Source organism: Phyllopteryx taeniolatus, chromosome 4, assembly GCF_024500385.1.
Source record: "Phyllopteryx taeniolatus isolate TA_2022b chromosome 4, UOR_Ptae_1.2, whole genome shotgun sequence".
NCBI lineage: Eukaryota > Metazoa > Chordata > Actinopteri > Syngnathiformes > Syngnathidae > Phyllopteryx > Phyllopteryx taeniolatus.
Window position 1 is genome coordinate 5,814,399 of NC_084505.1, and position 26,284 is coordinate 5,840,682.

General features: G+C 40.5%; 1 protein-coding gene across 6 annotated transcripts in view; it reads right to left on the reverse strand.

Annotated features, from left to right (window-relative positions):
• Positions 1-26,284, reverse strand: part of sh3pxd2aa (SH3 and PX domains 2Aa) — a 171,024-nt gene that overhangs the window by 120,188 nt on the left and 24,552 nt on the right. For 5 of the 6 annotated variants that reach the window (XR_009788356.1, XR_009788357.1, XM_061772138.1 and 2 more), the window contains exon 3: positions 2,126-2,201. Coding sequence is in view for 4 of the 6 variants with exons in the window: in XM_061772138.1 (XP_061628122.1) it covers positions 2,126-2,201 (76 nt within the window). In the remaining 2 variants the exon portion in view is untranslated. Of the gene's footprint in view, positions 1-2,125; positions 2,202-26,167; positions 26,252-26,284 lie in introns of all 6 variants that reach the window. The other variant, XM_061772141.1, reaches the window with a different exon arrangement.

The following is a 26,284-nucleotide window of genomic DNA, read 5'->3' on the forward strand; positions in this document are numbered from 1 at the left end:
CGATTGTGCAAATGTTGCAGATGCTACTCAGGCACGAGTGGCCAGTATTGCTGCTGTGTCCTGCCCGTCAGGAAGCTGTAAACCCACTGGCAGATGGCAGGCGAGACGCTGAGCTGGAGAAGCATGGAGGAGAGGCGTTTGGGAATGATGGTGTTGAACTCAGAGCTGAAGTCCACGAATAGGATCCTCGCGTAGGTCCCCGCGCCGTCGAGGTGTTCGAGGATGAAGTGCAGTCCCATGTTGACTGCATCATCACATGCATGTTAGTCAACTGGTGTACAGAGTTACTTTGCCGGCCCCCTCCACCCGCAATGGGGTTCCATGCCAGCGAGCCCATCTTGTGGGGGATTGACCCAGGAGGACGCCACCCACTCCCCAGGACCCAGGGCGGTCCCCCAGCCCAACTGAAACACACCGACCAGTCCCAAACGGAGGGGCAAGGGTACCAGACCACCCCACACCCAATCCGATTGTATGTGGTGCATTAAAAATCTGCAGGCGAAAGGCAGGGCAGGCCAGAGAGCAGGCCAACGTGCCGGAACACCTGGCCAAGTATCCTCCCCAACACAACACTGAGTGGACTGTTCAAACTCTGGCCCACCAGAAGATGTCAGTAAGGTTTGGCTGTCAGCCACCATGGTCACAGCAATATTCAGTCTCACATGAATACAATGTTACGTTAAACATTGCCTGTACTGTTGATAAAGGTTTTATGATGCCAGCATTTTTGGGCTCTGGAACAAATTATTTCCAATGCAATTTATCTAAATCATGTCATGGAACAGATTATCAGAATCATCTTTATTTGCCAAGTATGTTAAAAACACACGAGGAATTTGTCGCCGGTAGTTGGAGCTGCTATAGTATGAGAACAGACAGTCAAGTGACAGAGAATACATTTGGGACATAAAAACATAAACTGTCACTGATACATTTATTTTTTTTTTTTTTGACAATTGTGCAAAATGATGCCGAGTACTCTAGCAATTTACAGCAGTTTGAAATGACTAACAGAACAATAGTCTAGTACAGTGACCATTGTGCAAAAGGCGCAGAGACTTCTCAAGCACGAGTGGCCAGTATTGGTCAACAACAGATATGCAAGTAGTGCAGAGTGGCAAGACTACTACAGTGAGTGCACAAATAACCTATAACTGGCCCGACAGAGATGTGACTACAATCTCAAGACAAAATTGGCAGCATTTTACAATGGAATTGTAAGTCAGTTTAAGAAGTTAATGGCAAGAGGGAAGAAGCTGTTGGAATGTCCGCTAGTTTTAGTTTGCATTGTTCGATAGCGCCTATCTGAGGGAAGGAGCTGAAAGAGGTGGTGACCAGGATGTGGAGGGTACAAGAGGATTTTGCATGCTCTTGTCTTAGTTCTGGCAGTGTGCAAGTCCTCAAGGGTGGTAAGGGGGGAGGCGACAATTTTTCTCAGCATTTTTGATTGTCTGTTGCAGTCGGAGTTTGTCCTTTTTTGTGACACCACCAAACTGAGTCACATAATCTCTGTAGATGTATTTCGTAATGTAGACGAACAAAGAAAACTCTGACAATACTAGAGAGCATGTAAACGAGGCGACCACACGGTTAGGCACCATCTTATGATCGCATTGGTACCACTGTATTTGTTGCCATGACTGACTTCAAGAGGTTGTAGGATTTATTTATAAAGAGAAAGAATCCCTTAAAGCAGGAGGAGAGCTCGAGGGGAGAGAGATGCATACAATACATCAGTGTGATAGTAGAGCCACTGAACATTTCTGCCCTAGACACTAAAGAGGCACAAACAACTATTGATCACTGGCACTCTCCTGTGGGTTGGCATGAACCTGAATGTCAAACGGTGACTTACAACAGAGGAGACAAGCATGTGTGGCATAACTTGGATCAATGCAATGATGCCTACACATACACACCAATCCATGTAATGATGCATGATCCATGCATGAATAACCAGATGTTCGGTAAGCGACCCTGAAAAAACGAATACTGGACAGCATCTTATCAGCCGTGATGAGCATCTACACATGTGCAGAGCACACAGGCATCGGTGCCCAGCTCACATTGACGCACTGCACATATATTATTAATATGGGAGTCTGTTCAGAGAGCAGGCTATTACCTGGGAGAAAGGGGATAATCCTCTTCTTGGGGTCTTTTTGCCCACCCTCAATTGGAAACTTGTCAAGTATCTGCATCTGTGAAAAGTAAAACAAAAGAGGCATTTGGGGAAATAGCTTTTATCATAAATCTTATATTGAAAAGCTCGCTGAACACACAATCACTGATATGAGAGAAATATCTCTCTCTTATGTCTAAGAAAGTAAGCTGAGAACTAAATGGAGCAAAGTGATTATATAACAGATGGTTCCTTATGATGATACACTATGCAGTTTTCATGTCAAAAACAAAATCGAACGAGTTTAAAAATGTTTTATATATGCTTTAAATTTAATGGATTCAAGCATCCAAGATTAATCTGCAATTGTTACCGTACATCATACAATTGAGCTTACCATTAAATAACATTGATAAGAGTGGTATTACATCTTATTGACGTAGCTTTGAAACATACAAATATTCATTTGAAGTCCACATCTATGTTCTTCCAAGTAATCAGAGCAGCAATATATATATACACACACACACACATACATACACAAATGTCTTCAGTATACAACAAAAACAAAAGAATTGACCTTGTCATTCCAATACTTTTGGATGGGACTGTATGTGGATCCGCATGTGTGTTTTTAGCACCTTTCAAAAAAGTGTTACTTGATTAAGATTTCCGATCCGTGACATCGCAGGGGATCATGGGAGTATCAAACAGTGTTGTTTTTTTCTGGTGCTATTGATTGAGAAGCAAACCACATTTTCCACTATCCCTTGCGCAGTGCGTTTTTTTTTTTTTATTTAATATCTCCAGTTTATCATTTATTATTGTAACCCACTTTAACATTATGCACAGTTTGAGCATTAACATTGTACTGAAGTATAGGAAAATTAAAAACTACTTAATGATTCGATTAAAATGTATTGCACATAAAAGTCAACTAAACATTGTACCTAAAGAAATATCTTTAAAACAGTTACAAAGAATTAAATGCAAGTGTATTGTGCTTAAAAGTTAAATACAACTGTACTTTAAAAATTTTATAAAAAATTTTAAGACACTAACATGATGCACAATTTGAACCTTTAATTCAGTGATTCTTGCCACTAGAGTGAGCCCACGTTCCAATAGTGGTACTTTTTACACACTTTTGAGAACCATTACTTTCGAGTGTTTCACTCATGACAGATGTTAACTTTGACATCACGAGCTTCTCAGAGCTATGTGACCACTACGCCACACATCGTGACTAGTGAGTGAGTAGCAATAAATACAATTCGAACATTTGAGCATTACATATTTTGTGTTCAATCGCAATAAGATTTTTGTTTCTATGGTGAAAAACAACATCAGAAGTAGCAGGTAAACTTACTATTAATCCAATCTGAAGAGATGTTAGTTGCACTTTATTCAAATAAAGTGTGAATGCAATTGACATTGTTATTATTTGCCATAATAAGGGGATATTGTTTATTTTTCCCATAATTAATTTTACCCGATACCTTTACAAGAAACAAAATAAATTTTACCTGCACTGTCCAGTATCCAGGTATTTATTTCACTGTCAGACTGGTTTAATTTTTTTGGCTACAAAGTTATCTAATCGATTTCCAAACACTGAATGGTTTCGGATTGTATCGTTCAAGATGAACCGACATCGTCCTAGAATCGGATCGGCAATCACGAATTGAATCACTGCCAAAATGAATCGTTACGCCCCCAGAGAAAGTTAGCCTCGCGCAGAGGAGGATCCTAGTTAAAGTAAGCCATTTCAAATTAAAAACAAACTTTTTCCAGAGGGAGATGCAGCAGTAAAACATGACAGCCAAAATATGCCAATGTAATCTCTTTACATTTAATTGACAGTTTTCAAAAAAATCTAATTGGATTTTTCATTTGTTGGACTATTATTTCGGAATAGTGCAAGGAGTGACAATTTGATTCTGATTAGGAAGTCATTTGTTATAAAAATAAACTTTTCCGGAGGGAGACACGGCAGCTAAAATGTGGCAGCCGAAATGTGCCAGTGTACTTTCTTTATGGTTCAATCAATTTTTTCTTTTAAGTTTTAAATTAATCAAATTGGATTTTTCATTTGTTGGACTATTACTTTGTAATAGTACAAGGAGTAATGATTCAATCCTGATTCTGAAGTCATCATTACTGTCAATATGAATAGCGAATGGGAATTTAGAGTGAGAGTCTGAGCCCTAACATAGGCTGATGGGTGTTGGTATCAAGTGTCACAGAATTCTGTGGAGACTATCACTACCAAAGGTACCATGAGAAAATGGAGACTTGACTGTGCTTATTAGGCTGCAGCAAAATAATTACTGAAAGACCTGCTCATTTGCATCATCTCCCGCATGTACTGTACATTATAGCTTTAATGAGAATGCTTGCAGGCAGGCGTTTTGAATTTCTGTTTAGATGAATTGGTTATGCTAGCACTCCTTATAAGGCTTGGCAGGTCAGCTCTTGCTTGGCCCACATCAGCTCATATCAACTGATTTTTTTAATCAACCTCTTATTTCACAAATCCATAACATCTCAGTGACACACTACCTGCTCCCTGAAATCTTCAGCTAATTATTCAAAATAATGCCAGCAGGTTCAAGCTTGCCTTCTACACAATATCACATCACAGTCGACAGGTTTCTGGCAAGAAGGGGCATACTTGCACCTTGCCAGGCATCATGGGACCATGGAAAAGAACAGGTGGGACTTTTTAGATCAGGTCACAAGCTGACAGGACAACTCTTTAACATGCACGGCCACCAAGTTTTTACCTTGCAGCAAACACAGTATGAGTGTTTCATTAACAAAAGCATTAGTACAGATGGTGATTCATTATCAATCCAAAAATTTGATGACAAAAAAAAAAAAAAGACACTTGCCAAATCATTGCGCTACATCTGAGAAGCTAACTTCACTGTCTCCTTGGTAACCACCACAGTGAGAGTGTGAGGAAGAGTTGTGAAGCCATGTGATTGGAAGATGCAGCAGAACTCTGGGCCACTGATATAAATGTTGGGAGTCAGGTGTAAAAAAACAAGAGGAATAAGGCTGTTTTATCTCTTGTCTGGGAGACGACATGTGAGGTAACCAGAACAAGGATGTAATGTCCCCCCCATCGATCTTAGGTTTGCATTCGCTGACAATCTCTCAGCCATTAATATTCAATTGCTGGAATGATCAAATCAAAAACAAAATAGTTTTTAATTGGTCTTGACACCAATACCATGTATAACCAGCTTCTTGTGCTGTATGTTGACTGTTTGGTGAAGGGTGATGACATCTAATCCCTCAGTAAGGGTATATTAAACAATCACAACAGTTCCTTGGTTTCAAACCACACTGGCAATCATCATTCATTCATTCATTCATCTTCCGTTCCGCTTATCCTCACTAGGGTCACGGGCGTCCTGGAGCCTATCCCAGCTATCTCCGCCCGAGAGGCGGTGTACACCCTGAACTGGTCGCCAGCCAATCGCAGGGCACATATAAACAAACCATTCGCACTCACATTCATACTTACGGGCAATTTAGAGTCTTCAGTTAACCTACCCTGCATGTTTTTGGGATGTGGGAGGAAACCGGAGTACCCGCGCAGGCACAGGGAGAACATGCAAACTCCACACAGGCGGGGCCGGGATTTGCACCCCGGTCCAGAACTGTGAGGCAGATGTGCTAACCAGTCGCCCACCGTGCCAGCCCAATCATAATTCTATTTCAAAAATCAATTTATGTTCAAAATCATCAAAACATTCCTTTCCATTTTTAAAATAAATACCATTCGAACACAATCTCCAAATGAAACTATCATTCTTGTACAGTATATGACCTCCTAATTAATAGTAAACTAAAATATAGCATATTTTAAGTAAACTGTGTGATGCAGAGTGAAATTCAACCGTAGAGACCTGAGCACAAATGCTGGACTCTTCTCAGAGTGAGACAAACAGCAGCCCCTTGTTCATCCCACACATGCACTAAGAATAGAGCAGCCATATAAGGAACTGTAAAAGTCTGTTGGCATCAACTCAGGGATGCCGCACAGTCCTTTGGCAGCAGATTGATTCCTTGACTTCCTGCTGGTGGTCATGTGACTGCAAGGGTTTACCCCAGGCTGAGCTGTAGCAGGGCAAAAATAAGTGTTCAAACTCTGGAACAACTCATGACCAGCATGACACGGCACCCATGTGATTTTCAGTAATTCAAAAGGACTTCAGCTACAAACCCATGCTTGATAGGCGGGACATGGGATAAGGAAGTTATTTCTCTGGCTGTTAGCAGATACAGTATATAGTTAATGATAAACCAGTGTTGTTCCCCACAGTACCAAGCCCTTTAATCAGAGCCTCCATTGTATTATTAAAAGGAATGTTTTAACATAGAGAGGCTATAAAAAGCTAGTTTCTGAACATGCATTACTGTCTGTCCTGCAGTACAGTATTTGGTTTGTGGGAGACAGTGGGTATGGAAAGTATTCAGACCCCCTTAAATTTTTCACTCTTTGTTATATTGCAGTCATTTGCTAAAATCATTTAAATGATTGAAATGAAATAATGATGAAATGTTTGCATATTTATTAAAAAAGAAAAACTGAAATATCACACAGCCATAAGTATTCAGAACCTTTGCTCAGTATTTAGTAGAAGCACACTTTTGAGCTAATACAGCCATGAGTCTTTTGGGGAATGATGCAGTTTTTCACAACTGGATTTGGGGATCCTCCGCCATTCCTCCTTACATAGCCTTTCCAGTTATGTCAGGTTGGACGGTGAATGTTGGTGGACAGCCATTTTCAGGTCTCTCCAGAGATCCTCAATTGGGTTTAAGTCAGGGCTCTGGCTGGGCCATTCAAGAACAGTCAGGAAGTTGTTCTGAAGCCACTCCTTCGTTATTTTAGCTGTGTGCTTAGGGTCATTGTCTTGTTGGAAGATGAACCTTCGGCCCAGTCTGAGGTCCTGAGCACTCTGGAGAAGGTTTTCGTCCAGGATATCCCTGTGTTTGGCCGGATTCATCTTTCCTTCAATTGCAAGCATTCGTCCTGTCCTTGCAGCTGCACCCCAACAGCATGATGCTGCTACCACCATGCTTCACTGTTGGGACTGTATTGGACAGGTGATGAGCAATGCCTGGTTTTCTCCACACATGCCACTTAGAATTAAAGCCAACAATTTCTTATTTCAGAATCTTATTTCTCACCATCTCGGAGTCCTTCAGGTGTTTTTTAGCAAACTCCATGCGGGCTTTCATGTGTCTTGCACTGAGGAGAGGCTTCCTTCGGGCCACTCTGCCATAAAGCCACGACTGGTGGAGGGCTGCAGTGATGGTTGACTTTCTAGAACGTTCTCCCATCTCCCGACTGCATCTCTGGAGCGCAGCCACAGTGATCTTTGGGTTCTTCTTTACCTCTCTCACCAAGGCTCTTCTTCCCCGATTACTCAGTTTGGCCGGACGGCCAGCTCTAGGAAGGGTTCTGGTCATCCCAAATGTCTTCCATTTAAGGATTATGGAGGCCACTGTGCTCTTAGGAACTTTAAGTGCATCAGAAATTTTTTTGTAACCTTGCCCAGATCTGTGCCTTGCCACAATTCTGTCTCTGAGCTCTTCAGGCAGTTCCTTTGACCTCACGATTCTCATTTGCTCTGACATGCACTGTGAGCTGTAAGGTCTTATATACACAGGTGTGTGGGTTTCCTAATCAAGTCCAATCAGTATAATCAAACACAGCTGGACTCCAATGAAGGTTGTTGAACCATCTCAAGCATGATCAGAAGAAACGGACAGCACCCGAGTTAAATATGAGTGTCACAGCAAAGGGTCTGAAAACTTATGGATGTGTGATATCAGTTTTTGTTTTTTAATCGATTACGATTTCAACAATTCCGTTTTTTTTCCCCTGTCAATATGGGGTGCTGTGTGTATGTTAATCAGGAAAAACAATTAGAGAGAAAAATTTAAGGGGGTCTGAATACTTACCGTACCCACTGTATGTCTGAGATGAGCTTGGAAGTAGCGAAGCCTTTTCTTTGATCCATAATAACTCGGAGTTTTACTTTTAAATACAGTGAAACCTTGATAAAACCCACTAATAGGGGTGGGCGGTCGTCCGAAATAGCCGATTGTCTGTTGTATTAAAGCACTTTTTAATTTTTTTTTTTAGGTCATATGCACCCATATTACTACTGTACAGTACAAAATTATTGTTGTGTATTTGTGTATTTGTGTGTGTGTGTGTGTGTGGCCTACAACACCCAGTACAGTACAAAATTATTGTAAATGAATATTTTTTAAAAAGCTTGAAATTTTTTAAAAGTTACATTTTATCCAAACTTACCACGGCGGTGTGCTTGGACATGGTGACATTGTTGACGTACAGTACTCATCATAGGTGAGTTGCTTTCATGAGCAACGAGGAATTCGTGTGCTTCCTAGTTTCAAATCCTTTGCCAAAAGCGAACGGATTGCCCCCCCCCAAAAAATACTGTTACTGTACCAAAAAATATCATGTTCTAGACTCCAACGACTTGTATTGTGTTAGCACGGGAGGCATTTCTTTTGGAATTGGATCTAGTTATCCGTAATATCAGGGTAAATTTTAACGAGGTTCCACCCTGGCAGTCCACTCGGTCTCTGGGCTTCACTTATCATCTCATGGTATTTTGAATTAAGATTTGCAATTTAATATATATATATATATATATATATATATATATATATATAAGAAGTATTTATCTGGGAGGAAGTTAGTCAAGGAATTGGCAAGATGGACATTTGTCCCATCCGTGTCAGCTAATCATCTAAATTTGATTAGCTATGGAATAAATCAACAGACGATTCAGTTCTTTACACTGAAACTTATGCTTTGGAAAACATCTCTAATAGAGTACCACACCACAACATTTGACAGGGCAGAACCACAGGCAAGCATTGCACACATGCAGCTGTCAAAGGTCACTATGTTGGGAACTTCACTGTTTGGCAATACGGAATGGTAATGTGATAACATATTTGACACAATATTCAATAATGATCTTTGTTAACTGTAGTTAGTTACAATTTCTTTAAAGACAATTATTAGAATATCAGGAATGTATGATTGGAAGATGCATATAAAACATAGCTGCATAATAGCTGCATAATACTTTTCTGTGGGAGGTTCCCAGTGGTTGCAGTCATCTAAAAATATGAGCTCTGTTCTAGAGATGTCAACACTGGAGGGTGTTATGGCCCATCTGGCAATTCCATATTTCAATACTTGCAAAAGACAACAGGTGCAGCAAGTTATGTTTGTCCTCGACCCCTCACTATAGTCGACCACAATCCAAGGCTGTAGAGCATTTTGAGATATGGAATCTGGGTACAGGCTTCAACTGGAAAAGAGCTGTCATAGAATTGGATCCTGTTTCACCCAGGGGCTGAATCCAGCTCAAGTCATAACCACCAGATGGTATATCCCTTCCGTTCCGCATATCCTCACCAGGGTCGCGGGCGTGTTGGAGCCTATCGCAGCAATCTTTGGGCGAGAGGCGGGGTACACCCTGAACTGGTTGCCAGCCAATCACTGGGCCAGATGAAATATATTTAAAAAAGAAACACCAAAACATCTATCTGATATTGTTTGATGACATTTTAACATTCACTTATTTCAGTGGATGTCTGATTAGTAAAGAATCCTTTGTTGGGAAATTCCATCATTTGATGGAATTTTCCAATTGAAGCGTTCACACCAAAATTAATCAAAGACCAGTGAGGGAGTTTGTGGAAGTTAGGCTGGTAATATGCCCAAGACAAACACATTGACATTTTCACACACGCATGCACGCGCACACATGAAGGAATACAGCAGCATAATCTGTGATTGTCATTGAATATGACTAGTTGTCTTTTTCTACAACAAAACCACAAATAGATAATCCATTAATTCTTTAATTTTCTAGCACTTATTCCTGTTCAGGGTCCTGGAGAAGCTGGAACCTATCCAAGCCGACTTTGGCCAAATGGGTGACCACATCATGGATTGGTCGGCGGTCTATATATAGACACATATCTGTGATCTCTGAACGGGAATCAATCCCCTCCAGGCTCCATGAAAATAAGATGTGTATACCACAGCACTACCACTAATATGCAGATAAGCCATACAAATAATATGAATAGCATATCCCAATATTTAACAGAAAAACTAAGACAGGTAGAAAAGCTTGACTGAGTTCTGAATGACTGATCAAACATTGGTATCCCTTTCAAGGACAGCAACTGTCTCAATCAGTGGACAAAATTATTTCCTTAGGTTTAAAAACGTTACGCAGCCAACTTAAAGTTCACTACAGTCAAGGCAAAAAGTAGAACTCCTGATCAGCCTTTGGGTTCAGCAGTAAACAAGTATCAAAGGGACACATTTAGTAATGCTGACATTGACAGTCTCAAAGGTTTCCACATCAACAAACCTTGTCCAGAGTGGGCAAACCTCAGGTTTTCACTGAGCAGTATTTCAGATGGCACTATTGGACCATGCAATACAAGACCCTCACAGGAAGATGTGGAAAAATAAATGAGGTTTGCAACAAAAACTTGAGGCCAGTATGGAACAAACTGTTAATATAGTATTGACAGTATGTCAATCCCTTACTACAGTGATAGCTTGACTGACCAACATACATACCAACAGTTGTTGCGAGATCGTTTTTTCCCCTCTGTGTTGCGAGACTAAATTTTATGAGCAAACTTCAGATATGCAGACATTTGAGGAGGGTCCCCAACCTTTTATCTACTGTGAGCTACTTCTACACAGTGAACATGCAGGAGAGCTACTCATGTTTAGTAACATTTATTAACATTGCTAATTTCCATCCATCGTCTGTACTGCTTACCCTATTCAAGTTCACAAAGAGCTGGAGACTCTCTCAGCTGACTTCAGGTGAAAGACAGACTAGACGCTGGACTGGTTGCCAGTCAGTTGCAGGGCACATACAGAGACAGACAACCATTCACACTCACATTCACACTGTCACTGATTGGGAACTGAACCCACACTACCTGCACCCAATCAAGCGAATGTACCACTCCACACACAAAAAATACATGCCTGTTAAAAAAATGCAAATAATATTCACTAACAACCATTTTTAAATATCTAATCTTTTAGTCAGGAAGCGGACTGGCACTGCATAGATTAATCAGGCGGCTCTACCACTCCACAATAATTTCCATAGCGCAAGTATATTTCCTTGTTTTGCAAATGACACACATTCAAAAATGGTAATACAGGACTCATATTTTGTAAAATACCTTTACCAATTTATTACCAATACTGTGATAAAAAAAATGTATTGTATATGAATTGTAATACTTCAAAAAAAAGAAACATACCTGTAAAAAACACAAAAGATATTCACAAACAACCATTTTCAAACATCTAACCTTTCAGTCAACGAGAGGACTGGTACTGCATAGATTTAACCACAGAGCTGTAAGCAAGAGTGTATCTGCTGCGGTTGACTCTGATGGAATAATAATTGCTGAACTAAGCTTTGATGACAATTCATGTCAGAAAAGGCTGACTCACACAGATATGTCGACCAGTCTTATTTTTATGGTCCCGGAAAAATTTATTCCGCCATCAGAGAACGGCTTTTTCTACTTTACGAAGGCTGTGTCCTGTGGGAAAGTCCAAGGAGATGTTGCTGTTGACTTGTGTAACTGTGAAATGCCCTTTCATGTGACATCTTTTACTGACTGCCAGACACAAATGCCACAAATGAGACACACACACTTGTGGCTCAAGTTTGTGAAACAAAAGTCTGTTTCCCACTCTTCGTGGAAATAAGTGTTTTACCTCTGACTGGCATGACTGCACTCTGCTGCTGCAGTTGTTGGTAGCCTAGTTGACTAACAGCTTATTCGCCAAGTTGTTCGACCTGCTCCCTGACAGACAGCAAGCACCACAATGTAAATGTTTGATTTACATATGGTTGACAAATAATTAGGCCTGTCACAAAAAAAATTTTTTTTTTTTTTAGGACAAAAAAAAAATGTTATGCCTCTGAAATCATGAAAAATAAGGCCCGGCCTTGAGCTGAAGGACTATGTGGTTGGTCTGCTGGAGACAAGCCCTTCAGCTTTCAATCAAATACATTCGCTGTAGTCAACTATTGGCTGATTTAACGTGTGCCGCTGAGGTCATGCTTAATAAACAGTTAACTTTCCCGTGTGTGTGTGTGTGTGAGTAAGTGAGTGAGTGAGTGTGAGAGAGAGAGAGAGAGAAAGACACCAACTCGCGCGCCTACCGGCTCACCACAACAATGACAATTTATCGAGTCCGTAAACACTATGATGTGCATTTTATTGCACTGATTCAATAGGATTTTAGATACATTTTACAAAGTGACAAATCAAATGTGTCCTATTATATCCCATCCCAAAAACATCCATGATTACAAATGTCGTCCACGAACTTCTGCATGTGGACTTGCACAGTCAGACGTGTGTAGGGTCAACAGGACTGGAGAGAGCACAGTCCCCTGCGAAGCTCAAGTGCTGCTAAAAGCAGTGGCCGACATGCAGACCCCCAGCCTCAGCCAATAGTCAGTAATCTATGCCATTAAGTGTGAACTAAAGCCTATCTCTGCCAGTATCCCTGAGCAGCAGAGGCTGGATAGTGTCCAAGGCACTGGATAAGTCCAAAACTGAAATTCTCCCAGCACCACGGCCGCTGTCAAGTGAGAAAGGGATCGGTGTGGAGTAAGTAGATCATGATGTCCTCCACTCACACCTTCTCTTGATATGCAAACAGTATAGAGTCGAGGTCATAGTGGACCAGAAGTCTCAGGTGGTGAAGCAGAATCACACTCACACAAATGGAAAATTAGATTTGCCTTCTGTTATCTCTATGTTCTTTACTTTTTTCTACTGAAATATGTGGACTTAAAGTCCCCAAAGTCAAGTTTTCTGTTTACCCACTTGCTGTCCATTACCCTTAGGAGAGCTGAGAACAGGCCAGTGGCTCAGATTGGACATAACACTTCCACTGATACTGCAGATAAGCAGAAGCTGCTACCTCAGCCAAAATGTTTTCACAGGTGGTCCGTTCATGTCAAGATAACTCAATACAATGTCAGGCCAATATTCACTAAAATTGGTGGCGATATGTACTGTATGCAAGATGAAAAACATAATAATGACTGTAAGGGGACAAGTATATATTATTTAAACATGGCTTTCTAACCAGTCTTGCATACTGCATTATCTGCAAATATTAAAGGGACATTTAAAATGCTGCTGGGTGTTCATAATAACATTTAATGACAAACTTCAGCACAAGTGGGGATAACCAAGTGGTCTGAAAAAAGCAATAACTATTAAGCAGGTCTCACTTTATATATCGAATAAAGACTAGTTTCGTATATTGTTTGATTATTCGATATAAATTGTATAAAAGAACCACGTGCTGTATTTAAGTATTAATGTTTGTGTAGAGTATACATAAACAGTATGTCCCATGAATAACAAGGTAAGATGAGTGATTATAGTCAATTTACATGACAAGTCATTATAATCTAATATATACTGTATATATATATTATTTTTTTAATGGGTTGGAAGTAGCGCTCACTGAATGTTCCCAAGTCCTGTTTCAAAGCCAGCGTCATCTTGAGAAGAATTAATGCTGCCCAGAGTAGTTATGACATAGCTGAGGATAGGGCTTCACAATTAATCGAATTTTAATCATGATTGCGATTTTGGCTGTCACAACTAAATGAGCCTGATCGTTGGCGATTTTTGACATTTAAAATGCGGGTACTGCTGCATATAAAGGGTGCTTCATTTCCAGCAGTCCCCGCAATACAGTCAGCCAGCCACCAGGGGGCGAACGCATGGTTAGGGCTTCATTAGGGTCATCACCGTACTTGTGGGACCAACTAAAATGTCATTGATGTCCAATGTAGTAATATATGAAGCTTTTATTTTCAAGTTGGTCCTCTCAGCACGTCAGCGGAGAGGCGGCATGTTACAGTAAGACACTATTAACAATCGATGTAGCAGCTGCCTTGACTTCAACCTTTCAGCTGGCCTGACCGCAATGAAAAAACCCTGGGAGTAAATCGAGAGTGAAATCACAACTGTCGAGTTCTTTGCGGTTTGTGACCGTGCATGTCTGATCAATGGTCAAGCAGAATGACGGAGACGTACAAGTCTTTAACAATTCACTATATTGACAGGGATTTTCAAATAAATAAGTCAGTGCTTGCAGACTAATGTTCTTGCCTACTATGCATAAGCTGTATTTTCTTCCATTAAGTTTCAATTAGTGATTGCAACTTATTCAGTTAGCCCTTGGTAAAGTCGAATCTTTTGGGGTAAATTTATTATCTATTTTTTTGTATTTAAAGATTTTGCACTGAAAACTGTTACATGTTGTTTGTTGAAAACTAGTGCCATAAAAATAAAGATTTTTCACTAACATGAGGAAAAATCGTTATTACAATGTTGTTCAAAATAATCGAGATTATTATTTTGGCCATAATCGTGTTGCCCTGGCCAAGGTATTCCTAAATGTAGCTTAAATTCACTGTGGTGGCGGCAAGTTGTTGTTCTTTACATCGCAAACTAGAGTAGAAATGGAATCAACAGTGTGGCTGCTAGTTGTAAGTATAGTAGTGCCTCAAATTATTTAGGAAACATTTAATCAGTAATGATATTCATGCCTGAACAGAATCATTAATGATTAATTAATTAATTTGGCAATGATCATCATCTTCTAGCCTGTTTTGAGAGGCGTTACTTAATGCTAATCTGTGAACACTGCAGCTCTGCTTATCTTTGCCTTGGACATTATAGCGTTACCATGTAGTCTGCTTGATAATGGTGGATCTTCACCCAGGCTAGCTGTCATGTTATGGACAGAGAAACTCATTGTGGTGGAGGTAAATTTGTTGAACTGTTTCAAAATGTCAGTATGTGATACTTTAGAGAGGTGCAGTAATTTGTCCAGCAGAGGTCGCTATCCACACACGCTACACAAGCGCATGCCTTTAAAAGAAAGGCATACTCTGCTTGACTGACAAGAAAGTCAACCCATACAGACGTGCGATTTGCTGGCTAAACCATTTGGCAATGTGCCTCAAACTGATTATCTCTACGTTGTAGGCAGCGCAAAGTATCATGAGGTTTACTGCTGCATCCCAGAATTCCTTGAAGTGCTCTTTTTAAAGTACAGGTTGAAGAAAAACAAGCTAAACATTGCTCTTTACTTGCATTTGTTCCATATTGTTGGCCCAACCTGATCCATATAGTTATGAGTGTGTCCATTAGCTCTACTGTACATTGAGCTAGGTTGGTATTTGTAAATTTATTTCATGAAGCTCTCACTGTGGCTTGTGTTTCAAACAGTAACTTGACCGCCATATTACTGGGCAATTTGGTAATTTACCAAATGTGTGGTTTAAGATTTTTCAGTAAAGTTTATTTTTCTGCAAAGTAAAATAGTCTGTTTTGTCCTTTTATGAGACATTGCTCTGAGATTATAGTCAAAGAGTCAGTAAAGCTAACTGAACCGAAGACATGCAGGTGAGTAACTGTACTATTGTGATCATCCCAAAAAAATCTCCTATGCACTAAATCAGTAATATGTGAACCGCGATATAGCGAGGGATTACTGTAGTTACCTTTGGACTTCTATCACACCACAACAGCAAACAAACAGAGAAAGAAGAAGATTCAAACAATAGAAGAAAAAGAAGAAGCAGACGATGATGACTCAGACAGCGAAAAAGGAGACATCAGCTGCATATGTTAAGGTGCTTGTGAACATGGTTGGAGGCAACCCAGATGATAGTGCTATTTTTCACAAACAAAGAGCACAAGGTTGTTGATTTGATGATTTTCAGTTAAGAGTGGGATGCGTGACATGCATAAAAATGTACTTTAACTGTTGCTGTTTACAATTTCAAATGCACAAAAAGTGCATAGGGCTGATATATATATTTTTTTTATTTAAAAGAAATGTCTTGCTTTCAGTGAGCGTATGTGTGATTTCACAATTAGTTTTTTTTAAACATTGTGATAACCATCATCATTTTGGTCACTATAATCGTAATGTGAAATTTTTAAAAATGCAAAATCGTCAAAAGACCCACACACACAACCATGAAAGTAATAAGGTAAAATAACAACCTTTCGTAGAGGCAGCTGGAAAATTGTCTAATTGTCTTCGGGCATTTCACCTTGAAAGCTGGTGTGAGGTCAAAATATCCAGGTCGAGAAAACATCACCGCATACTTCCTTATCAAGGTCTACAGTGGCAGCACTCTTTGATATAGGAGTCCGCACATTAGAAATGTAAGGAAAGCATCCTTGAATACATTCTTGAATCAAGGCTCAGTGTGAAGCAGAGATGCCAAAGATATCTAGCTTTCACCTCCACATTCTGTTCAGTTGGAGAAGACGAACAGAAACACGAGAAACGACAGTAACAGTTGGTGAGTCTGTCAGCTACCACAAATACAGTGCTGTCAAACAAAGTATTTCCTCTCTTCCTTGTTTAAGATTTTTTTTGCATATCACACTTAAATGATTCGGATCCTAAAGCCAACTTTAATATATCACAGACAAGAAAACCCAACTAAATAAAAAACACAGTTCTTACATTTGCCAAGAAACATCTTGATGATCCCCAACATTTTTGGATAAATACTCCGTAAACTGAAAAGACCAAAAGGAACGTTTCGGAAGGTGTATGGCCCATTGCATCTGGTCTAAAAATGACATCACATTTGATTAAAAAAAAAAACATTATCCCAACAGTCAACATGGTCTTGGCAGTGTGATGGTCTGGGCTGCTTTGCTACTTCACGACTTGGATGACTTTTTTTATGATGGGTCTTCATTCACCATAAAAGTAAAGAGTGTACAAACTTAGTTTTAGTGCTTTACTGTGTTGCCTTGAGATACGAGTTCAATTCGTTCTGTCACCACTCTCATACCTCAAAACACATGTATCCCAAATCATCTTTCCCATTAAAATGAATGGACATGCAAGTAATCTGTTCCAGTCCACACCAAAATAACCCAAAATTCATTCAGTTTTAACTTGACTTCCTGTTTTAAGATTGTAGCCTTTTATTTTGAAGGATACAAACCGGAACTCGGCATTTTGTCACAAAAAGTAACTTCACACGGCACGGGTGATTTTTTTTATTGTTGATTTTTTTGGGGGATGGAACCAAATGCTATAAAACGTTGATTCCTTTCCTTACCCACCGATGAGTGAGGTGAGTTGTGATACTGTGAGACAAGGTTTATGTGAATTTTGTCCCAATTACTTGTGATGTAAAGTTGCTACGTTGAAGTTTTAGCTCAATGTTTTTTTCTGTCATCGGCTCTTACGTTGGTTTGAAGACCAAAATAAATGCTAAAAACCCATCCATCCATCCATCCATTTTCTGAGCCGCTTCTCCTCACTAGGGTCGCGGGGGTGCTGGAGCCTTTCCCAGCTGTCATCGGGCAGGAGGCGGGGTACACCCTAAACTGGTTGCCAGCCAATCGCAGGGCACATAGAAACAAACAACCATCAGTGCAAAAGTGCAACCAACCGTTTACATTGTTAGCTGTCTCAATGTTGGCATAGACGTATTTTATTGTTTCACTCACTCAATTGACTGAGAGTTGACTTCACTGAAGTTTCGCATGGTGTAGGCTAAAACTCTGAGCGCATCAGACGCTACACATCATGAAAGCCTCATTTGCACAATATAATCTTACGCCAAATGTTGAACTGAGGCGACTGGTCATTAATTTTAACAAAGTTAAGACACACTTTTGTTTGCCGCCGCCGTTGAGGACAAGCACGTCTTCATGCGCATTCTTCTTCGGGGTCAGCGCACTAGTCCGGTTCCAATCAGTTCTTGATTCTCGATGGCCAACCCTATTTTTGTTTTTTTTCATAAGATAAATTGCACTCAGTATTGTACAATATAAAAATACATGGTCATAAAATTTGCTCGTCTTTCCTTGTTCTTATTTTTCTGTGGGGTCTACTGGTATCTGGCAAACCAGCATAATGGCAAATTACAGCCACTAACTTATAGTGTCCTTCCACTGCAATGAAACCAATGTGAATTGATGTTGGCTGGATATTATGAAGTGTACTGCCGCCATCTAGCAGTGAGTCTGAAGCGCATGCATATCTCACATTTTACTTTTATCTCAAGACAATAGATTGGTCAGGTGACAGCTCATATCTTGAAAGAACTCGCAAGTCATGGCACTCATACCTCAAGGCACCACTGTGTATTGTATTAACCTTATAGTGGTTAATTTTTTAAACACTTGTATGACTTTCAAATATAAAAAACAATTATGGCAAACAAATGATACAGGTAATAGTTTATGACAGCGATAGTTTGACCCTGGAATAGATTTATTCAATGAATACATTTCCATTTTTTCTTATGTGAACATTTTAATTTTAAGCAATCAGGTCAACCCACATCCCAGAACCAATTCAAGCTTATAGGCAAAGCAACTGAAGTGAACCATTTCAGTAAGATTACAGATGGTGACTCTTCACCACACAACAACTTATCACACATTGAAAAAATGGCAACCTTGTATCGGGTTTTGAGGCTCCACATACAGTATACTGTACTATATTATTTTTTGACTGGACTACAAAAACATACCGCAATTGTCAAGGAATAAGCGAATAACCACAAAGAGGAAACAGATGAGAATAAGCAGAAAGTGTGGATATTTTGAGTAGCTGCTGGCAACTCGCCCCATTTACTGACTGCATCCGTGCATTTCAGCGACAGAGACTGCGCTTTGCCTTTGAGCCACAGGTGCAAATTATACTGGAAAATCTGTATTTGCAAGGCTTGATGGCCAGCTGGGTGTCGTTTGCACTTACAACCCAGAAACATACTGTTTTGTGTGAAAGTTTGTGCATTTTTGATTGTTTGTTACATCTGCGATGCCGCAACACCATGCACATTCAGTGATGTTTTCTTCTTTACCCATTCCACTATTTTATGGAAGAACCAGGCTACTCAGCGGTTTATCCTTGAGGTTGGTGTATCCGTAATGCCCTGTGACCAGACATGTTTCCCTCAAATATCCCAGAAGGCAGATCCTTGGGAGTCGACTGTATTATTTCATCATTACACCTTTCTTGGCGGCGCACCTGTCACCAATCAGTCCTCATTACCACCTGCATGAAAGCCTGCCAGATCCCGGAAACTCTTGCCAGAGTATTACAGCTTCTCCAGCGGTGCAACGGCTCCCCAGTCTCCATGTAAGCTAAACAATTCCTCGTCTCCTTTCTGAACTCCGTGTCTCTCCTTGTCCTCAGTGTTCATTGCCAAGTGAACTCCTACCGCCACGCCGTCAAGCCAGCCGCAAGCCCTCATCACCGCCTGCCACACATTCCCTGCCTCCACGACACGCCAGGACCATCTACATTTCCCCTTTTCAATAAACTGTTCATCCAAACTCTCAGCCTCTGCCTGCTCTTGGGTTCAGTCTCCATTCCGACGTGACAAAGTACGACCACAGGTCTCTAATTCTTGGCCTTGTTAAATACTCCTTTTTAGGTAGACGAGATATCACTGTATGCAGAAATGATGCTGGATTAGTCCCTTTTTTAAAGGGCTCTTAAAAACCTCCAAGTCACTCCCAATGATATTAAAGAAGTGTTTAAAGACGGCTGCTGGTATTCCATCCAACCCTGGGGCCTTTCCAGAGACCATCTGAGTCACTGCAGTCGTTAGTTCTTTTAGATTGATGTCAGACCCCAAGACATCTTGTGCATCAGAACTCATCTGAGGGACTCCCTGAAGTACTTCCTCAGCAGGTTTTTCATCGCAGCTTTCCGCCTTGAACAGGTTGGAGTAGAAAGAAACCGCTAGCCTCCTTAACGCTGAAGTAACAGAAGTTAGCACCCCATCAGGCAACTGAAGGCATATTTGTTTCCTTTGTCTAAAAGATCTCTCCAGGTTAAAAAAGAAGAGGTGGGTGCATCTATGTCACTCAGTGTAGTAAAATGCCTCAAGATCGGAGCTCCTTTAGCCTAGAAAATAGTTCAGGTGCTATATTTTCATATTTAACTGCTCTGTATTTTCATCAGCTACACTCTCCAAAGCCTTAACTTCAACCTCTATCTGCTCTATAACGTTCCTAGTATTGGCACCTGTTGGCAAAACACTTTCACTTGACCTTTTCCTTCCACCCACCACTGATCAATGGAGGGAAATAAACTACTTCTTGGCTCTCAAGTTACTCCAAAAAATAAAATCCTGTAAGACATTAACATTAGAATGGCAGAATAACCTAGGCTTGTCCACGTGTGATTAAACCAAATCTAATAAAACCAATCGGGTGAATGTGACAATCAACTGCCCTGGTATTAAAAGCCATAGACATTAAGTGCTTCATCCTCCACACATCCACTAAGTCCAACTCTTTCGTCATGTTTGACAGACAACAGGACAATTAGGGGTGGAGCTCCTGTAATATTCTGTCTAAAGTAGCACAAGTGCGACAGTTCCAGGCCCCACCAACTAAAATGCACTCTTCTTGATCACAGCAGTTCACCTTTTCTTTTAATACTTAAAAAAAACCTCAAACGTTCCTGCCCACAATCTGATAAACATAAACAAAATTAAAAAGTGTCTTGGTTTTCTGCCTTAACCATTATAATTCTCCCTGCAACTACTTATGTGATTGATAAAATGCTGACACTGAGAATAGGACTAAATAAACCCCTGCACTGAGATTAGAGTCATGACTGAGAACGTACGGACCCCACTGAGAACGTACGGACCCCACCACCACCACCACAGTCCGTCTCATTTACAATGTCAGCGTTTCTTATAGCAATATCTATTTTTTTGTTGTTGTTTGTTTAATGACTTCTGACACAAGCTCCCTCTTCTGTGCATTTCTACCAAGTTCATATTTAAAGATACAACCCGTAAAGAATGCATCTTATTAGGGAGAAAGTAAGGCCAACCAGTCATAAAACACCAGCAGAGAGGAAACATTCATCCATCCTTCTGTAGGGTACTTACAGTCTGTACAAACGTTTCAAAATCAGGGAAATATTTTTGTACATTCACCATTCTGCCAAAAGTGTCCTCCAAAAACACATCGACTTCTTTGAAGGAGTACAGATCCGTACTCTAGGAAACACTTTTAGCAATTGAAGCATTGTCTGAGTCACCATCAGTCTCCGGTCTTACTGTATCTTATTTTGTTATTCTATTTATATTTCACAAGTCTTGAGATTTATTGGGCTAATCTGGGACCTTGGGTATTAAACATGCAATATCATGTATAAATGTGTTTTGGTGAAAAAATTAAACTCCTTCAATCCTTGAAAGAATTCCACCTACAAAGCTTCAGCAGTTAGTGTCCTCAGTTGCAAATTCTGCCTGGATAATCAGTAAATAATATGTCTGAAAAAACTAACGAAATACAGATAATACTTCATGTTTTGATCATATGGGTAGGAGAAAAATCATGGATTGTAAGAATGCATTATCAGACATGCAAACGCCAAAGGCCTGAAAAAGGTGCCAAAAAAAAAAAAAAAAAAACGGGGGTTCCCCTGGACCCCCGCAGAGAATATTTTTTATTTTAACATGAATTAAGCAATCCGGAAGACTAGAGAGTACAGTAAGGCAAACTAAATAATTCTTCACGCAGAAAAAACTATTTACACTGCTCTAGTACATGTTGATGAACAAATTTAAAATAAAAATTCAATTTGCCTAATTTCTTTGCTTTTTTTTGTTCTGGCTTACAACTTGAGCCAGGCCCATCTCCACCTGCTCCTGATGCCTGCTTCAAGATGTGCCACATGAATAGCATCCTCCTCTCTAAGCACTCTCATTCTGGAAAATAATTGACTAATTGAATTGACTAAGAATTGTCCCTTAAACGGAACAGTAAAAATAGAGGATGTCCACTACAGAGGTAGGTAGAGTAGTCAACAATTGTACTTAAGAGTTAAGAGTACTGTTACTTGACAATAATGTGACTCAAGTAAAAGTAAAAAGTAGTCCTCCAAAACATTACTTGAGTAAGAGTAAGAAGTACACAGTGAAATAATTACTCAAAGTACTGAGTAAACAGTGAGTAACCTGATGTTTTTTTAACCACAGCATGAACATTAAAAAAAAAAAAAAAAAAGAATTACAAAATAAAACATGAATGTGCAAATTCTGATCTTGTGTGTGTGCGCACGCACGTGCGTGCACAGTCAAAACTACAACAAAACATCTGCAATTTACTACACGGTGTTTTCTCAAGTTAGAGGTGAGCTGAAATATGCACATTAGGGCAGACCGTACCAGACATATACTACAGAACATGAAAGCTGTTGTTTTTGTTCATCTAAATGTAAACACGAGTGGTGTGCTGTTGGCTTCATGGTTACAACGACCTTCCCACATGGCTGCCACGGATGCACGATAGTCAGCCGGGCACTGTAGTATTAATACCTATGCCAGGGAAGTCCAATGGAAGACGACGTGTGAGGTCATGTGACTTTCTTGTGTTGTTTGATTGGTGAACTAGACTTAAACGTCACTCGAGCTTAAACTGGATTGGAGCAAACAGCGGCCAATGCGGAAGTCGAAGTCCTAGTCTCGCGCACAAAATAGTTGATAAATAAAATTAGCGAGCGACATTTTGATCATTGTAACGGAGTAAAAGTACAGTTACTTCTTAACAGCAAAAGCGGCGGAAGTGTTTTTTCTGGTCTCGTCAACTGCTGTGATTTATCCAAACAAAGAAGGTCGCAAGCGCACAAGCGGAACCTCAGGCCGATGCGCGCACATATTAGTCTGCCGCGGAGTAATATTCAGAAGTTACATCTGTGTGGATGGCGAATTTCACCGAAAAGGCGACTGATTTGCATGCATGATTATACATAGGTGGAAGGAATTTCCAGAATTTTTAGGTCAACTTTGGGAGTGCGTATTATACATGGGTGCACATTATCCATGAGAAAGTACGGTAACACAGTGCGAAACATGTCCCTGTTCCTGTTTTTTTGGAATGTGTTTCAGGGATCAAATTCAAAATGAGTTAATATTTGCAACAAAAAAAAACTACTTCAGTTGAACATTAAATATCTTATCTTTGTTGTGTATTCAATTGAATACAGGTTGAACATGATTTGCCAATCATTGTATTCTGTTTTTATTTATGTTTAACACAACGTCCCAACTTCATTGGAATTGGGGTTGTACTACTAGTTCTGTGTTGTAATTGTCATCTATATTGAAATTATAGTCATTCTATTCTGTTTTTATTTACATTTTACACAATGTCCCAAGTTTATTGTACATGCGACAGTCTACCAGAGGTTTTAATTACAGTATCTGTCATGTACTGCCCTGCAGTACCGTTTTGGAGCCTGGATGGCGCTTTGCGCCCTCTTGTCCTCTCTCTCCCCTCCCCTTTCTATTTCAGCTTCTCCTCAAGCTACGCACCTGTCTCCAATCAACCCTTATCAGAATCAGAATCAGAATCATCTTTATTTGCCAAGTATGTCCAAAACACACAAGGAATTTGTCTCCGGTAGTTGGAGCCGCTCTAGTACAACAGACAGTCAATTTACAGAACACTTTGGAGACATAAAGACATTGACAAAAAACAATTGTGCAAAAAGATGCAGAGTCACCACCTACATTTAAGCCTGCCTGTTCCCGGAAATCCTGGCCAAAGTATTGCAGCCTCTCCCAGCGGTACCACGGCCCACCGTACTCATGTAAGCTACTCAACTCCTCGTTCCCTTGTTAACTCTTGTGTCTCCTCGTTCCCAGTGTTTCTGACCCACGTCATTCCTGCCAGCCCCTTGTTCTGTCCACGCCGCCGCCTGTCAACACATCCAGGACCACTTCCATAACCTTTGCTCAATAAACTGTTCATCATTTTACATCAGCCTCCGCCTGCTCTTGGGTTCAGCTACTTCCCACACCTGACAGTCTAATCAATAAAACATCTATTTTTTTAGAATAATTTTACGACTCATGCTGGTATGCTTAAAGTCAATGTTGTTGTGATGCTATGTTGTTTTGTTTTCTATAAATAAGATATCCATTCTGGTCGTTTCTTACATAATGTACCAAATTTGAATATTTCTTCATAAAAAAGTGTGACACTCGCATTTTGGTGATGCAGCAGTTTTTATTGTTTTTATTGTAGATGTGGCATATTAAAACGTGGCATTTTTACATAAGATGAAAATATATTTAATTATTACATAATGCACCGTGAATAATGTGGTGGTACATGGCACAATCATCAAAACTCTGTCATTGTCCACATGCCTTTGGAGTGTGATCTTTAGTGCCTTTTCCTTGTTTTTCCTGTGAATGCCAGCCCACATTGTGATTGCTCTTTTGCAGAGGGGAGTCACGTTGCCCCACTAGTTATCAATGGAACCTTTCAGAAAAAAACTTTCCTCCACTGATTGAAACATTTCCTGCTGGGCTTGCACACAGGAGCTACTGAGATGGGCCTCCATAACGTTCTCTGTATGGCTCTTTCATATTTACGAGTGACCCAGAGACTTCCAGTGTTAAATACATATGGTATCAACTTGCAGTGGGGCGGGGACAGAAATGCCTGCACACAGTCTGACTATTGAAATAGTCAATATGAAAGACCCAGGGAGGGCAGTGAGCTCGGTGGGACTCTTGCTGAAGACGTTTCAAACATGGCAGACAATTCAAACATGACTGTCATGTAGGACAATATTTAAAAGGTCCACCTCATTCAGTGAATCCCATGCAAGGGAAATACAATGGAACCAAATAAAAAGAACACTTTAAAGGACCTTTCTAATGCTGTGAAGTTGAGCTCTTATTCCTTGAAAATGATGTCTGAGAAAAAATGATGTCTGAGAAAAAAAAAAGAACTACAACCCCAATTCCAATGAAGTTGGGACGTTGTGTTAAACAAATAAAAACAGAATACCGTATTTTCACGACCATAGGGTCCACCGTATTAAAAGGCGCAGTCTCAGATACGGGGTCTATTTCTGGATTTAACACATGCATAAGGCGCATTATTGGACGCAGACATGGTAAAACATACGCTATCTTAAAACATACGGTAGCATACATGCACGCTAAAACAATGTTTTTAAAAAGGCGGAGGGAGAAAAACTGAGTTCGGTTGTACTTTATTGAACTATTTAACAATGTGCTCATGTTATTTTTTTATCAATCCTCATCCATAAATCCATCAAAGTCCTCATCTTCTGTATCCGAAATGAACAGCTGGGCAAGTTCTCAATCAAACATGCCAGGTTCCCTCTCGTACTCGTTGGAGTCAGTCTCGTTGCCGTGCGCCGCCTCAGAAATGATGCCGGCTTTTACGAAAGCTCGAACAACAGTGCAAGAAGACACGCTAGCCCAAGCATCCACAATCCATTCACATATGGTGGCGTAACTCGACTGGCGTTGCCTACCAGTCTTGGCAAAGGTGTGTTCGCCATCTGTTATTCATCGCTCCCACACCAGCTTTTCCTTGTAATCCGCCGGAAGTTGCTGCGCCACGGTAGTCCTTGCCCAGCTGGATAAATGGCACCGTTTCATAAAACAAAAGCACCAAGACGGACCTCTGTGAAAATGTTAGATTTTCATTTCTTCTGCAAGCGTTATTGCCCTCAGTCGAATGGTGACTGTAGAGACGCTTCTCCCGGCTGTTCTTTGGTCATTAATCCATTGCTCGAGTTGGTATTCCAACTCGGGCCACCTCACCTTGTTTCCGCGGAAACTCAGCTTTGTCTTCTTGACTTGACGAAGCTCGTTTTCCTGCTTCCTCCACTTGCGAACCATGCATTCGTTGATATTTAATTCACGCGCGGCTGCTCGATTCCCATGTTCCTCCGCGTAACTGACACCTTTCAGTTTAAACTGTGATTCGTAAGCATGTCTCTTCGTAGGTGCCATTTTCGGGGGGGGGGGGGGGTCTTTAGCCAAACCGATGTTTTGCACAATGCACACCCCGGCGCGATATACCTACTGAGGGTGTGGCTTTAGTGTCCTCCTTCACGCACCCTTCCCCCTTTACGTCCGCATGTTGTCCTCAGCCACATCCGCTGTTCATCTGTATAAGCAGCATGTCGGGAGGAAATGCTCC